Below are 15,490 nucleotides of genomic sequence, written 5' to 3' on the forward strand. Positions count from 1 at the left end.
AAAATGGGAAAGGAGACCATTCACTTTAGCTGGACGAGACTGGGTTCAGTTATGCGGTGTGCATGGTTTGGGCTCTGAGATGCATCACTTCATGGCCAAGGCATCTCTTACGCTGATGGTTGACTTGACAGTCAGTGGCAGAGGGGAAGGAAGGGACATACAAGGTAGGGTTTCTATTCCAAGGCTCTAGTCCATTCTTTGGGTGGTGGCGATAGAAGTGACCCCGGGGAGCCCTCTCCCTCATTTGGGGAGACCCTATTGCTTTGTCACAATTACATGCTAGGGATGAGGATATGGATATTGTGAGTATGTGGGCACCAGATCTTCAACTGCCTTCTATTAATATCCAGGAAAGGCCGAGGAAACAAACCAGTGGCTGTACCAGACAGCTCAGGAAAGATCTGTGGCCCAAGGACTATAGAGTCATCTGTTTTTCCTTGACATTCATGTCCCTTTTAGGTGGAGGGAAGACCCAGGACAATGGCTGCTGATCGCGATTTGGAGATAGAGGATGTGACTCTGAATTTGGATGGAGACATGAAAGGAGAGCTGGAAGAAGAGAAGGAAATGCGAGAGGATGGGGGAGGTAAAGATCCCTTCAAGAATAAAAAGGTCCACAGGGTTGTCTCAAAATGGATGCTTCCTGAAAAGGTTCGAAGAACATACTTGGAGAGAGCTAACTGCCTCCCACCCCCTGTGTTCATCATCTCCATCAGCATTGCTGAGGTGAGTGAGTTGGGTGGTGGGCACTAGTGTAAGTACCCCTGGGGAGTTGCAAACACACGGGGGCTTCGATCACATCTAGAGAAGAGAAGAGAGCTTGGTGGTGGCAGGCACAGCCCACGCGGAACTCAACTTCACCCTCTCTGAAGTCTCCTCAGGTCTTTCCTGTGTTCCCAGTCACTTTCAGCCAAGGGTGAGTTTTATTTTTCAAGCAAGTCCCCTTCCCAGCTGTGACTACTATTTCTGTGGCTTCATTTCATTTTAGATGTTGGGCCTTTAGAAACCAAATAATCTTGGGGTCACAGATTGGTTTGATCTCATGAACTGATTGCTTCTATAGACTATAGGCTGCCGCCGCATTTCAGTAGGGAAAAAAAGAATGGAATCCTCTAATGATGTCTACTGTGGTAGCATGTAGTGTGTTTTCAGACTCTGATCAAGTAAGCCCTTTTATTTTCCAGAAAAGAGTACAAGGCTCAGAGAGGTGGAATGAATTGCCCAAGGTCACATATGTATGACTGGGCCAGCACTGGGCTTTTCCTGAGCCTCATCTTACCTACCTTTTTCTCCTACACCATGATGTCTCATAAAGAAATTGGCAGAAGGGGCACCTGGGTGGCTCAGTCGGTTGGGCGTCCAACTTCGGCTCAGGTCATGATCTCACGGTCCGTGAGTTTGAGCCCCGCGTCGGGCTCTGTGCTGACAGCTCAGAGCCTGAAGCCTGTTTCAGATTCTGTGTCTCCCTCTCTCTCTGACCTTCCCCATTCATGCTCTGTCTCTCTCTCTGTCTCAAAAATGAATAAACGTTAAAAAAAAAATTAAAAAAAAAAAAGAAATTGGCAGAAGATGCACGTGTGTGGGGTGTGACTTCAGGGACATTAGGAAGTCTCTGATCATTCCCACTGATGTCTCCACTTCCTTATCAAGAATGGTATTAGTCAGGGTTCTTTAGAGAAATAGAAGTAATCGAGTGTGTACACACACAAACACACACACATTATCCATCCATCCATCCATCCATCTCTACATAGATATGGAGAGAGAACTTGATTGATTTTAAGGAATTGGCTCATGTAATTGTGGAAGCTTAGCAAATTCAAAATCGAGGGTAGGCCAGCAGGCTGGAGATCTAGGGGGATAAGAGTTGTAGTTGTAGTTCAAAGGCAGTCATACTTTCCCTCAAAGGCAGAATTCCCTTTCCCTCAGAGGAGGTCAGTCTGTTCTATCAAGGCTTTAAACTCATTTGTTGAGACACCACGTTATGGAGGGTAATCTGCTTTACTCAGTCTATTGATTTTAACATTGATCTCATCTAAAAAATATCTTCACAGAAACATCCAGAATGATTTTGACCAAATATCTGGGTATCATGGTCTAGCCAAATTGACACATAAAATGAACCATCATAGGGAGCTAGCCTCTTATGGTTCAGATAAAGAAAAGGGTAATGAGTAAACACTCCTGGCACACTCTATCAGGTTATCCTTCCAGCCTATGGATTGGCTGGCCTGCCCATGGTCCAATCAGGTGTGTGAGTGCTGGGGGTCTGGGGGAATTGGGGCATAATAGGATAAGGTCACGTGATACGAAACATGACTGTTGTAGTCAGTGCTGTGGAAAGGGCAGTTTTCCCAGGAAGGGTCGTAGAGTGGGTGCTAAGATATCTGTCTCTCACAGAAAGATCAGTTTCTTTTTTAAAAATCATTGATTGATTGATTGATTTTCAAGTAATCTGTACAACCATTGTGGGTATTTGTCTCTCACAGAAAGATCAGTGTCTTTTTAAAAACTATTTATTATTTATTTGTTTATTTGTTTATTTATTTATTTATTTATTTATTTATTTATTTATAAGTAATCTCTATACCCAATATGGGGCTCGAACTTAGAGCCCTGAGATCAAGACTCACATACTCTACTGACTGAACCAGCCAGGCACCCTGAAAGATCAGGGTGTGTTTTTTTTTAATGTTTATTTATTTATTTTGAGAATGAGAGCGAGTGAGAGAGAGACAGAGAGAGAGGGAGAAGGAGCAAGTGGAGGAGGGGCGGTGAGAGAGGAGGAGAATCCCAAATAGGCCCCGAGCTGTCGGTGCAGCACCCTGCATGGGACTTGATCCCACAACCATAAGATCATGACCTGAGCTGAAATCAAGAGTTGGACGCTCAACTGACTGAGGCACACAAGTGCTCCAAAATCAGTTTTTAAAATAAAAGCTTTATTTTTTTTTTAATTTTAATTATTTTATTTTATTTTATTTATTTTTTAATTTTTTTTAATATTTATTTATTTTTGAGACAGAGGGAGACAGAGCACGAGTGGGGGAGGGGCAGAGAGAGAGGGAGACTGAAACCCCGCTCCAGGCTCTGAGCTGTCAGCACAGAGCCTGATGTAGGGCTCAAACCCACGAACCATGAGATCGTGACCTGAGCCGAAGTCAGATGCTTAACCGACTGAGACACCCAGGTGCCCCTAATTTTTTTTATTTTAGAGAGAGAGAGCACGAGCAGGGGAGATGGGCAGAGGGAGAGAGAGAATTTCAAGTAGGCTCCATGCTGATGTGGGGCTCAAGTCCACAACCTTGGTATCATGACCTAAGCTGAAATTAAGAGTTGGATGTTCAACCTACTGAGCCACCTAGGTGCCCCTTAAATAAAAGTTCTTATGTATGTATGTATTTAAAAAAATTTTTTTTAAACATTTTAATTTATTTTTGAGAGACAGAGCGTGAGTGGGGAAGGGTCAGAGAGAGGGAGACACAGAATCCAAAGCAGGTTTCAAGCTCCAAGCTGTCAGCACAGAGCCTGACGCGGGGCTCAAACCCACGAACCGTGAGATCATGACCTGAGCCGAAGTCAGTCGCTCAACCGACTGAGCAACCCAGGCGCCCCTCTATGTATGTATTTTTAAATCTTTCTTGTTTTAATGTTTATTTTTTGAGAGAGAGAGAGAGAGAACGTTAGCAGGGGAGGGGCAGAGAGAGAGAGAGGGGGAGAGAGAGAGAGGGGGGAGACAGAGGATCCAAAGCAGGCTCTGCGCTGAGAGCAGATAGCTGGATGCGGGGTTTGAACTCACAAACCATGAGATCATTACTTGAGTCTAAGTTGGACGCTTAACTGGCTGAGCCACTCAGGCGCCCCTTAATATCAATTTTTACTAGCTTTTCCATTAATGTCCTCTTTCTATCCCTTCTGTATCCTGCAACCCAGAGTTCTCACATTCAGTTGTCATGTTCCCCCAGTGTCCTCTAATCTGTGACAGCTTCTCAGGCTTTGTTTTCATGACTCTGATAATCTTGAGTATGGGCCAGGTATTCTGTAGATTATCCCCCAATGCAGGCTTGTCTGATGTTTTTCTCATGATTAGACTGGAGTTACGGGTTTTAGGGAGGAACACGCAGAGGTGAAGTGCCTTTCTCATCCTATCACATCAGGGAGTAGGGGACCTCCACATGGCATCCCTGGTGACGTGAACCTTCATCACTTGGTTAAGGTCGTGTTTGCCAGGCTTCTTGGCTGAAAGTTACTATTGTTCCCTTTCCCTATTCTTTGGAAGCCAGCAGTGACTTAATATTACCGTGTAAATGAGAGACCAAATGGGAATGGAAAGATGAGGGCAGAGGGTATTTAAGGGGGGTAGGGGGCTCAGAAAGCATTTTCTTCATATTTGGTGTGGGGCCGCTCCTACTCACTGGAGGAAGTAGGCTATGACTACGGTTACGTGGGCAGATATGCAGCAGGGAAATTTAATTCCTTTCGTCTTTTGAGCACTTGCTACGGAATGGCCCCCTTGAGAGCTAATCATTTGGAACCAAGGTAGTGTCCGTGGGCTTTAATGGGGCCACTCTCTGCAGAAGGTGGTTAACATTCCTGTCTGCCCCTCCCGGTCAGCTGGCAGTGTTTATTTACTATGCTGTGTGGAAGCCTCAGAAACAGTGGATCACCCTGGACACAGGCATCCTGGAGAGTCCCTTTATCTACAGTCCTGAGAAGAGGGAGGAAGCCTGGAGGTTTATCTCCTATATGCTGGTGCATGCTGGGTAAGGAATGCTATTAAGTCGCTGACGGAGGAGGTTGACTGTGAGTACTCATCACCCCCAACATTTGGTTGGTGCTTTATTATTGATAAGACACTTACATGTCCATAATCTAGCCAGATCCTCACAGGAACCCTAGGAGGCAGGTGTTATTACTGCTGCGTCGTGTCTGAGGCTTAGGGGATGTATTGCTCGCGCCAGGTCACGTGGCCACGTGGCAGAGCTGGAACCTCAACCCATTGGTGCTAACCCCCAGTCCAGTGTACTTAGTGTTGCGTATGGCTGCCTAATACTGGTAATTATATAGGAACAGTAATGAGAAGAGACCCGATCATTACTCAACCACACGTATGTTCCCACACATATGTTGTTTGATGTTGTTAAAATGTTCCCTTTAGGACATGAATCATCAGTCCCTCCCTACCCACCCCTGCCACACACTTAAAAAGAATTAATTCACGAGCATTTTGCTGAGTGTATAGTACTGTTTTATTCCATCTGGAATAATACAAGCAATGGGCATTGGTTTTCGTTTATAGCTTCTTCTACGCTAGTAGTCTTTTTATGACCTCACTCAGAACCCACGACTCAGAACCCACTGCAGACAGTGAGCAGCTTGCTGCTGGCCCCCACCCTCCCCACTGAACGCCTGGGGCTTCAGATGAGGCCAACTTCACCTATGTGACCTACCCAGCCCTGGACCTTGAAGGATGACTCTGGCCAGTGGCTAAATAGGTATCCATGGCAGGACACAGGGCTCAGAGGCTTGACAAGTCAAGGACAAAATTGCTAATTGCTCAGTTTCTATGGATACTTTCAGTTTGGTCTTCCATCTACCACGTTCTGAACAAATGTGGTTCCTGTACCACATTTAAATTTTATTATGAGGGGGACAGTCAGTTAAATAGTAATGCAAGGCCACATAGTATTACAGGGTAGTTACTTAACATCTTGCTGCCTCAGTTTCCACATCTGTGAAGTGGGGTAGTAAGTACCGACCTCACAGCGTTGCTGTGATTAAATTAGACAATGGTTATAATGTCATTTTTGCAGTGCCTGATACATAATAAGACCCTCAGAAAGACTTCTCAAGGCTGCGTAGCACAGGTCACATATGGGGTTGTATAAGTTAGGAATGCTTTTGGATGGAAGTAATCAAAAATCGAACGGGGGCCCGAACAAATGGAGGTTAATTCTTTACCATATAAGAAGCCCAGAGGTATGTGGCTAATTCGTCAGTTTAATGAAGCCAAGACTCTTGGTTCTGTGCTGGCATCTCTGCTTTTCCCTTGACCTTTCTCTCATGGTTGCCAGTCGGCAGCTGTAGCTTGGTATTAAAAGCAGGAAGGGGAAAGGTAGTACCAGGTGCTGGTGACATCAATCCCTTTTGTCAGGAAAGAAGCTCTCTTACCAGTCCCCCGTCAGCGCCACTCTTACCTGCATCTCATTAGCCAGAACCATGAGACACAGCTATCCCTAGCTAGGAGAGGTTGGCAAAGTCAACATTAGCTCTCCTGGCATCACTACGGGAGGCAGACAAGTGGTAATGGCATGGATATGGGATTAGTTACTGTAACATAAACAGAAAGATGGAAAGATTGGGATGGGGAGGGTCTCACAGATGACATGCATTCAAGTTGTACCTGGAAGGGTAGATAAAATTTGGCTGGGAAAAGTTGGGATTTCTATTCCGAGTATATGACAGGATCTCATCTTTATGCCACTTCTACTCTTGCTATTGAGCCGCAGAAAGAATGCTGAGGGTGATTCTTTGTTTTTTGTTTTTGGGTTTTTTTGGTTGCTGTTGGTCATTTTATCCTCAAGCTGTTCCCAAAGGATAAGATGAGATGGCTTCCTGTGACTTTGCTCAAATTCACAAAGTGCACGTATTTCCAAATGCTCTTTCTGAGGTCTCCTTAAGACTAGTGTAACTGTCCTTGCTAGACTATTTTGTGCTGAGTTACATGTTACTTCTTGGATATCTTTGGAGATGACTTGGACAGTGATAGTTGTGTTTGGGTGCACATGTGGCCATGGAGGTAAGTAATCTGTTCTGCAGGGTGTGCCCTGAGAACCCCTGCTGGGTAATTTGTTAAGTAAATTATAACCCAAAAACACAATCCCTAAAACAAATATGAAAGCTCTTGCACTTCGTGGAAGATCCAACACCTATTTTGTTTTTTACCTTTTTTTTTTTTTTTTTTTACATTTATTTATTTTTGAGAGACAGAGGGAGACAGAGCGTGAGCAGGGGAGGGGCAGAGAGAGAGGGAGACACAGAATCCAAAGCAGGCTCCAGGCTCCCAGCCGTCAGCACAGAGCCTGATGTGGGGCTCGAACCCATGAACCATGAGATCATGACCTGATCCAAAGTCAGATGCTTAACTGACTGAGCCACCCAGGCGCCCCCTAACCTTTTTGGTTTAACCTGAAATCTTCTTTAAAAAAAAAAAAGTCTTGTGCTACATAGCAACTAAATTAAGGATTACTGTAATATGGGAATGTACCAAAATACATTCAGAGATTCTCCAGAGATACTTGTGGAGTTTGACAAGCAAAACAATACGAATTTTTTTAAAAAATATTTTTACCTATTTAAAAACTATAATAAAAACCACCTGTATAGTCAGTTATGTTCTAGGCCAACTGTAGTAATGGGAGATACTAAATTTAGCTAATATTACTGGGTAAACTTTCTTTTTCATTTTGGTAAGCTTTGTTTTTCGACTTTTTAATGTAGAAGTGGGAATAGGGGTTTCTCTTGCCATCTCTATTTTATTAAAGAATAGCCTAAGATTGCAAGACTGGTTGTTTAAAAACCTATTGAAATTTGGGGCGCCTGGCTGGCTCAGTCTGTAGAGCATGTGACTCTTGATCTTGAGGTTGTGACTTCAAGCCCCATTTTGGGTGTGGAGCCTACTTTAAAAAAACAAAAACAAAAACAAAACAAAACAAACTATTGAAATTTAAACTCAATATGAGTGAATTAGGATTTTCTCAATACCATGCAACTGAAACAAAATCAGATGCTGGGGCTGACGTAAGATGGCAATTGTCATCTAAACCTAAATTCAAGTTTATGTTCCCTAAGCTAGCCTCATCACTCTCTGCTTGACATTGTCAGTTACTGTTATAAAATAGAACCTATAAATGTATACTTCTAAAATGTCCTTTAATCTTACATATTGAAGGTCTGTGTTGAGATTTTATTTTTAAAAAGTCACCTAAAAAAATTAGAGAATGGAATTTGAGTTAAGCAAGTCTGTAACTACTCTGTTAATGTCCCAAAGAAATAACTATGTGGGTTACTCATAATGTGTTTATCTCCACAGAGTTCAGCACATCCTGGGGAATCTTGTTATGCAGCTCATGTTGGGTATTCCCTTGGAAATGGTCCACAAAGGCCTCCGAGTAGGGCTTGTGTACCTGGCTGGAGTGATTGCAGGTTAGTGTTCTGAGGGTAATACAGAATCCGTGCCTCTTAGGAAGCAATAAACAAAGCAAAAAGTAATAAACATTTCAGTCAAGATTTATTGCACTCCTAGTCTGTGCTAGGGAATTTGATAAGCATTAGAAATAAATTAATTAGGGGTGCCTGGCTGGCTCAGTCAAAAGAGAATGTGACTCTTGATCTCAGGGTCATGAGTTTGAGCCCCATGTTGGGTGTAGAGATTACTTAAATAAATAAAGCTTTAAAAAAGAAAAAAATAAGTTCGAGGGTTGCCTGGCTGGCTCAGTCAGAAGAGCATGTGACTCTTGATCTCAAGATGGTGAGTAAAATAAACTAAAAAAAAAAAAAAAAAAAAAAAAAGAGAAATAAGTTGATTAGAATTAAAATATTTGAGGTAAGGTAAGTAGATAGAGGGGCGCCTGGGTAGCTCAGTTGGTTGGGTGTCCGACTTTGGCTCAGGTCATGATCTCGTGGTTCCTGGGTTCGAGCCCCACGTCGGGCTCTGTGATGACAGCTCAGAACCCGGAGCCTGCTTTGGATTCTGTGTCTCCCTCTCTCTCTCTCTGTTCCACCCCCGCTTGCACTCTGTCTCTCTCTCTCTCAAATGTAAATAAAGATTAAAAAAAAAAGCAGATAGAGGGGCACATGGGTGGCTCAGTCGGTTAAGTGTCCAACTCTTGATTTTGGCTCAGATCATCATCTCATGGTTTTGAGATTGAACCCAGCATCAGGCTCCATGCTGGGTTGCAGATTCTCTCTTAAGATTCTCTCTCTCCCTCTTTCTCTGCCTCTGTTCTGCTCATGAGCTCTCTCAAAAAAACAAAACAAAACAAAACAAAACAAAACAGATAAGCAGATAGAAGTCGTTGTGCCTGTCCTCAGGTATTTCAGTCAGACAGGGTTTTGTACAGTTGGAAGTCATGTGTAGTTTGGTGTCCGGGCACATATATTGGGGAGAGACCTACAGCCAGATCATGAAGGCCCAATGTGTCAGACTAGTGATCATGGGAAGTAACATGAGCAAATTTCCATTTAAGAAAGAAAGCTTGAAGAGAATGTAGAGAAGAGCTGGAGGGGCCCAAAACCTCAGTAGGAGCTAGCAGCATATGCCTATGATCTCTGAAACTGGGTGTGCCTTAAGATGACCCACTTTGGTCTGAGCAGAAAATATTAGAATTTCCATCCATCCACTTATTTATTTATTGTAAACATTTTTTTTTTTTTAGTTACACTTTTTACATCACAGTTATAAGAAATAATACCTAGGGATCTCATGTATCCTTTAACCAGTTACTCCCAATGGTAACAGCTCGCAAATTATAGTACAGTATCACAACCAGGAGATCCACATTGATACAGCCACGGTGCAAAACAACGTATTCCTCACGTTGCATTTTTACAGCCATACTCTCTTCTTTCCCACCCCACACTCTCTTTCACCCCTGACAGCCACTAATCTGTTCTCTATTTCTGTAATTTTCTCACTTCAAGAATGTTGTATGAATGGAATATATATGTATATATACATATATATATATACATACATACATGTGTATATATATTCCATATATATTCCATATATATGTATGTATGTGTGTGTGTGTGTGTGTGTGTGTGTGTATATATATATATATATATATATATATATATATATATATCTCACCTTTGGGATTGGCTGTCTTCACACAGCATAATTCTCTGGAGATTCATGTGGGTTGTTGCATATAGCATTAGTTCATTCATTTTTTTTTTTTTTGAACAATTAAAAAAAATTTTTTTAAGTTTATTTATTTATTTTGAGAGAGAGAGAGAGAGAACACAAAGAGGGGAAAGGCAGAGAGAGGGAGAGACAGAATCCCAAGCAGGCTCCGTGCTGGTAGTGCAGAGCCGAACATGTGGCTTGAACGCATAAACTGTGAGATCATGACCTGAGCCAAGATCAGGAGTCAGAGGCTTAACCGACCAAGCCACCCCGGTGCCCCAACAGTTCATTCATGTTTATTGCTGAGGAGTATTCCATGGCATGGATGTACCACCATTTGTTTAACCCTTCATTCGTTGGAGACTACCTGGGTTGTTTCCGGTTTGGGGCTATTACAAATAAACCTGTTAGAAACCTTTGTGTACAGATTTTTGTGAACAGAAGTACAGAGTTTCATGAACATAGGTTTTCATTTCTCTGGGATAAATGCCCAAGAGCACAGTTTTTAGGTTGTATGGTAGTTGCATATTTAGTTTTTTAAGAACCAGCCAAAATGTTTTCCAGAATGGCTGTTCCATTTTGCATTCCTCCCAGTATTGTATAAGTAATTCCGTTCTCCACATCCTCACCAGCATTTGGTGCTGTCACCTTTCTTATTTTTAGCTGTGCTCTGTGTAGTGATATCATGGTCTTAATTTGCTTTTCTCCAATGACTAATGATGTTGAACACCTTTTTGTGTGCTTCCTTGTTATCTGTATAACCTCTTTAGTGAAATACCTGTTCATGTCTTTTGTCCATTTCCTAATTAGATTTTTTTAAACCATTGAATCCTAAGAGTTCTTTACATACTCTAGATCCTAGCCCTTTACTGAATATGTAGTTTACAGGTACATTTTTCTCAGTGTGTATTTGTCCTTGCATTGTTTTAATAATCTTTCATGGAGCAGAAGTTTTTAATTTTGATTAACTCTGATTTATCAATTTTTCCTTTATGAATCATGCTTTTGGTCATATCTAAGAATTCTTCACTGGGCCCTAGGTCCTGAAGATTTTCCATTATCTTCTAAAGTTGTAGTTTTACACTTTATATTGAAATATGTGACCCCTTTTTGAATTGGCTAATTTTTGTATAAGATGTGAGGTTTAGATCGAGATTCTTTTTTTTTTTTTTTTGATATCCAATTACTTCACAACAATTTATTGAAAATTCTACTTCCTTCATTGAATTTTTTAGGCCTTTGTCAAAAATCAGTTGGCTGTATCTGTAAATAAATAAATAAATAAAAAAAAAGAAGTATACCTTTGTACTGCAGGGTTGTGATATTTAATGAGGATTTTAAAAAAAGAATGAGGCTTATTTTAAAAATCTGCTCATTGAAAGATTTTATAAGTTATTTTGATTTTTTAGAGTGGTTTTAGGTTCATAGAAAAATTGAGAGGAAGGCATAAGGATTTCCCCTACACCCCTTGCCCCCTCCACATGCATAGCCCCCCATCATCAACATCCCCCAACAGAGTGGGCATGTGTTACAATTGATGAACTTCCATGGACACATCATAATCACCCAAAATCCAGAAAAAAGTTCACTCTTGTCATTGTACATTCTATGGTTTGGGATAAATGTGTAAAGGCACGTATCCATCATTATAGTATCATACAGAGTATTTTCCCTGTCCTAAAAATCCTCTGTTCTCCGCTATTCACCTCCCACTCCCAACCCCTGGCAACCACTGATCCTTTTACTGTCTCCATAGTTTTGCCTTTTCCAGAATGTCAGATAGTTGGAATCGTACAGCATGTAGCCTTTTCAGATTGGCTTCTTTCACTGAGCAATATGCATTTATGTCTCTTCCTTGTCTCTTCATGGCTTGATACACATTTTTGTACCATTAATAAAGTAGAAATGATTTAAAAATATCATGTATTCAATGTTTCATCCTTTAAAAATTCTATTTTTATATTAAAAAAAATACTAGTCTATGAAAGAAAACCAATAAAATGTACCCACCATTAACAAACCTGCATTAGTATAGTAGTACGTATATACACGTACTAAGTTCATAGTAGTACGTGTATACATGTACTAAGTCCATAAATAAGTTCAGATACTTCTACTGCAGTGGGTGCTTGTATAAGTTTCCTGGGGCTCCTATAACAAAGAATCACACACTGCATGGTTTAAGCAACAGAACCACACTGCCTCACAGTTCTGGAGGCTAGGAGTCTGAAGTCAAGGTGTCATTAGGGTCATGCTCTCCTCTGATACTGTGGGGGAGAATCCTTCCTCTCTTCCCCCTGGCTTCTGGCCGTGGCCATCAGTCCTTGGCACCCCTTGGCTTGCAGATGCAGGAGTGTGATCTTTGCCTCCACTGTCGCATGGAGTTCTCCCTTCATATGTCCCAGAGGAGTGGGGCCACAGAGCAGGAAGCATTCATGAGATGTGTTAAAGGCATAGAACTGGCAAATGCTTAGTGACACAGCTCACCATCCTGCTTCCCTCCTACTTTTGTGGATCCTGTTTTTTGACCTTCTGTTTCCATTGCTTCGCACACCTGTTTTTCCATTCCTGTGTACATCCTCGAAAACCTTTGTGCTGATGGGGTCCTGCCTGGCTCTAGCATCAATGCCCATTTCCCCTGCAGCTTGATTTCAACGTGTGGATTCAGCCTTTCCTCGGTTTCAGAGGAGGGAGAGAAGAGAGAAGGTGAATAACCTGTTCACATCCTCTGCCTATTTTTGCAACAGCTTTTTGGCAGGTATCTCTTTGCCATTCCAGTCTACCCTTCACACTGTTGGCTGGGTCACCTTCCTTAAGCATAGATTAGATGGTATTATTTGCTTCCTAAAACATTGCCAGTGCCCAGAAGAAAGTCAAAACATCCAAGATTGCTTGTTACCCTCCACTATGTGGTCCCATTGCCTTTCACTTCTTCCCTTTTCTTGGAAAGCATAATCTTTATTAATATTCCAAAAAAGAAATTATACATGAAGAGGTTAGGGGGAACTTGATGTAAAATGTTTTTTTTTTAATAGTTTTTTTGAGGTATAATGAACAGACAAAAATTGGTACATATTTAATGTATACAACTTGATGAGTTTGGAGATAAGTACACACCGTTGCTTTTTTTCCAGATTCCTTAATATGTCAAATAACTTTCGTTTCCCCATCCTTGCTCCTGGCAAAGGTGGTCCGCAGAGCAGCAGCATTGGTATCACCTGGGAGATCGTTAAAAATGCAGACTATTGGGCCCCACACCAGACCCACTAACAAAATCTGCATTCGAACACATCCACAGGTGATTTGTATGCACATTTAAGACTGAGAAGTGCTGTTCTGCAGTCCCACCCGTGTTCCCCAGGCTGACTGATCATCACATCACCTAGAGAGTTTGTCCTAGCTAAAGCGACCCAGATCCCACCCAGATCTACTGAATCAGAATCTCTGGGCATATGGCCCTGGGATCTGTGTTTTTGTCTTGTTTTCTATTTAGTGAGGTATAATTAACATATAATAAGCTGCACACATTTAAAGTATATAATATGGTAAGTTTTGATATGTGTATACAATCAGGAAACTATCACCACAGTCAAGATAATAGACATATCCATTGCTCTTTATGACCCTTGGGAATCTCTCTCTATTGCCCCTCCTTGTCCCTTCCCTGGCAGTTACTGATCATTATAGATTAATTTGTATTTTCTAGAATTTTATGTAAATGCAATCATAGAGTATGTACTCTATTTTTGTCTGGCTTCGGTCCATTGTGATAATTATTTTGAGATTTACGCATGTTATTCCGTGTATCAATAGTCGATTCCTTTTTGGGGCCCCTGTCTGGCTTTGTGTGTCGAGCGTCCAGCTTTGGCTCAGGTCATGATCTCATTGTTGGTGGGTTTGAGCCCCATGTCAGGCTCTGTGCTGACAGCTCGGACCCTGGAGCCCGCTTTGGATTCTGTGTCTCCTTCTCTCTCTGCCCCTTCCCGCTCACACTCTGTGTCTGTCTCTCAAAAATAAACAAACATTAAAAAAATTTTTTTAAATAGTTGATTCCTTTTTATTGCCAGGGATATACCACAGTTTGTCCATTCTCCTGCTGATGGACATTTAGGTTGTTTTCAGTTTGGGGCTATTGCAAATGAAGCTACTTAGAACATTTGTGTGTATCAGATAGTTTTTTTTTGGGTAACGAAAGTATTTGTGTAATCAAATATTTTTGGGTTTCTTGGGTAAATACCTAGGAATGGAATGGCTGGGTCCTATCAGAGGATATGTTTAACATTTAAGAGACTGGTAACATTTTAAAGTAGATTTACTGAGATGTAAGTTATGTATCATACAATTCATTCATTTAAAATCTATAATTCAGGGATGCCTGGGTGGCTCACTCAGTTAAGTGTCCAATGCTTGGTTTAAGCTCAGATCATGATCTCATGGTTTTGTGGGTTCGAGCCCCACATTAGGCTCTGGGATGCCAGCACAGAGCCTGCTTGGGAGTCTCTCTCTCTCCCTCTCTCTGCCCCTCCCCCACTTGTGCTGTCTCTGTCTCTCTCAAAATAAATAAATAAATAAACTTAAAAAGTATATAATTCAATGCGGGGTGTTTTTTTTTTTTAATTCACAAGGTTATATACCCATCATCACAATTGAATTTTACAACATTTTTGTCTGCCAAAGAAACCCTGTACCATACCCCCTTCCCCAGCCTTAAGCAACCATTAATCTGCTTTCTGTCTCTTTAGATTTGCCCATTCTGGATATTACATATAAATAGAATCATACCATATACGGCCCTTTGTGATTGGCATTTTTCACTTAGCATAATATTTTCATTGTTCACCAATGTTGTAGCATATATCAGTGCTTCATTCCTTTTTATTATTGAACAATATTCCGTTGTGTGGTTGTGCCACATTTTGTTCTACTCATTTGTCAAATGATGGACATTTGGGTTTGTTTTCACTTTTTGTCTATTATGAATAACACTGCTATGAACATTTGTGTACAAGTTTCTGTGTTGCTTTCTTGGATATATATCTGTAAGTGAGATTGTTAGGTTATGTGATACCTGGTATAGTTCACCCTTGAACAACTTGATGGGTAGGGGCACTGACCCCCCTCACACAGTTGAAAATCCACATATAACATTTGACTCCCCCAAAACTTAACTACTAATAGCCTACTGTTGAGCTGCAGCCTTATTGATAACAGTCAAATAATGCATATATACATACATATATATGTATGTATATATGTTAAGTCTTTATTTTGATAGAGAGATAGAATGTGTGGGTGCACGAGCAGGGGAAGGCAGAGAGAGAGAGGGAGCAAGAGAATCCCAAGCAGGCTCTACACTCAGAGCAAAGCCCATGAGATCATGACCCGAGCCGAAATCAAAAGTTGGATGCTTAACTGACTGAGCCACCCAGGCACCCCCATATTTTGTATATGTATTATGTACTGTGTTCTTACAATAGAGTAAACCAGAGAAAACATCTTGGAGTTGTGGGTTTGGGCCCCACATAAGTAAAACTTAAAAAAAAATCATAAGGAAGATAAAATATGTTCACAGTACTG

At 41.5% G+C, this 15,490-nt stretch overlaps 1 protein-coding gene across 7 annotated transcripts in view; it reads left to right on the plus strand.

Annotated features, from left to right (window-relative positions):
- Window positions 1-15,490, plus strand: part of RHBDL2 (rhomboid like 2) — a 52,331-nt gene that overhangs the window by 22,976 nt on the left and 13,865 nt on the right. For all 7 annotated transcript variants that reach the window (XM_019430186.2, XM_019430185.2, XM_019430188.2 and 4 more), the window contains 3 exons: window positions 460-726; window positions 4,615-4,763; window positions 8,093-8,205. In XM_019430186.2, the coding sequence (XP_019285731.1) occupies window positions 481-726; window positions 4,615-4,763; window positions 8,093-8,205 (508 nt within the window). In that variant the 5' untranslated portion in view covers window positions 460-480. The remainder of the gene's footprint in view (window positions 1-459; window positions 727-4,614; window positions 4,764-8,092; window positions 8,206-15,490) is intronic.

The sequence above is a fragment of the Panthera pardus genome, unplaced genomic scaffold, assembly GCF_024362965.1.
Source record: "Panthera pardus isolate Hobbes unplaced genomic scaffold, ASM2436296v1 HiC_scaffold_11, whole genome shotgun sequence".
Classification (NCBI taxonomy): domain Eukaryota; kingdom Metazoa; phylum Chordata; class Mammalia; order Carnivora; family Felidae; genus Panthera; species Panthera pardus.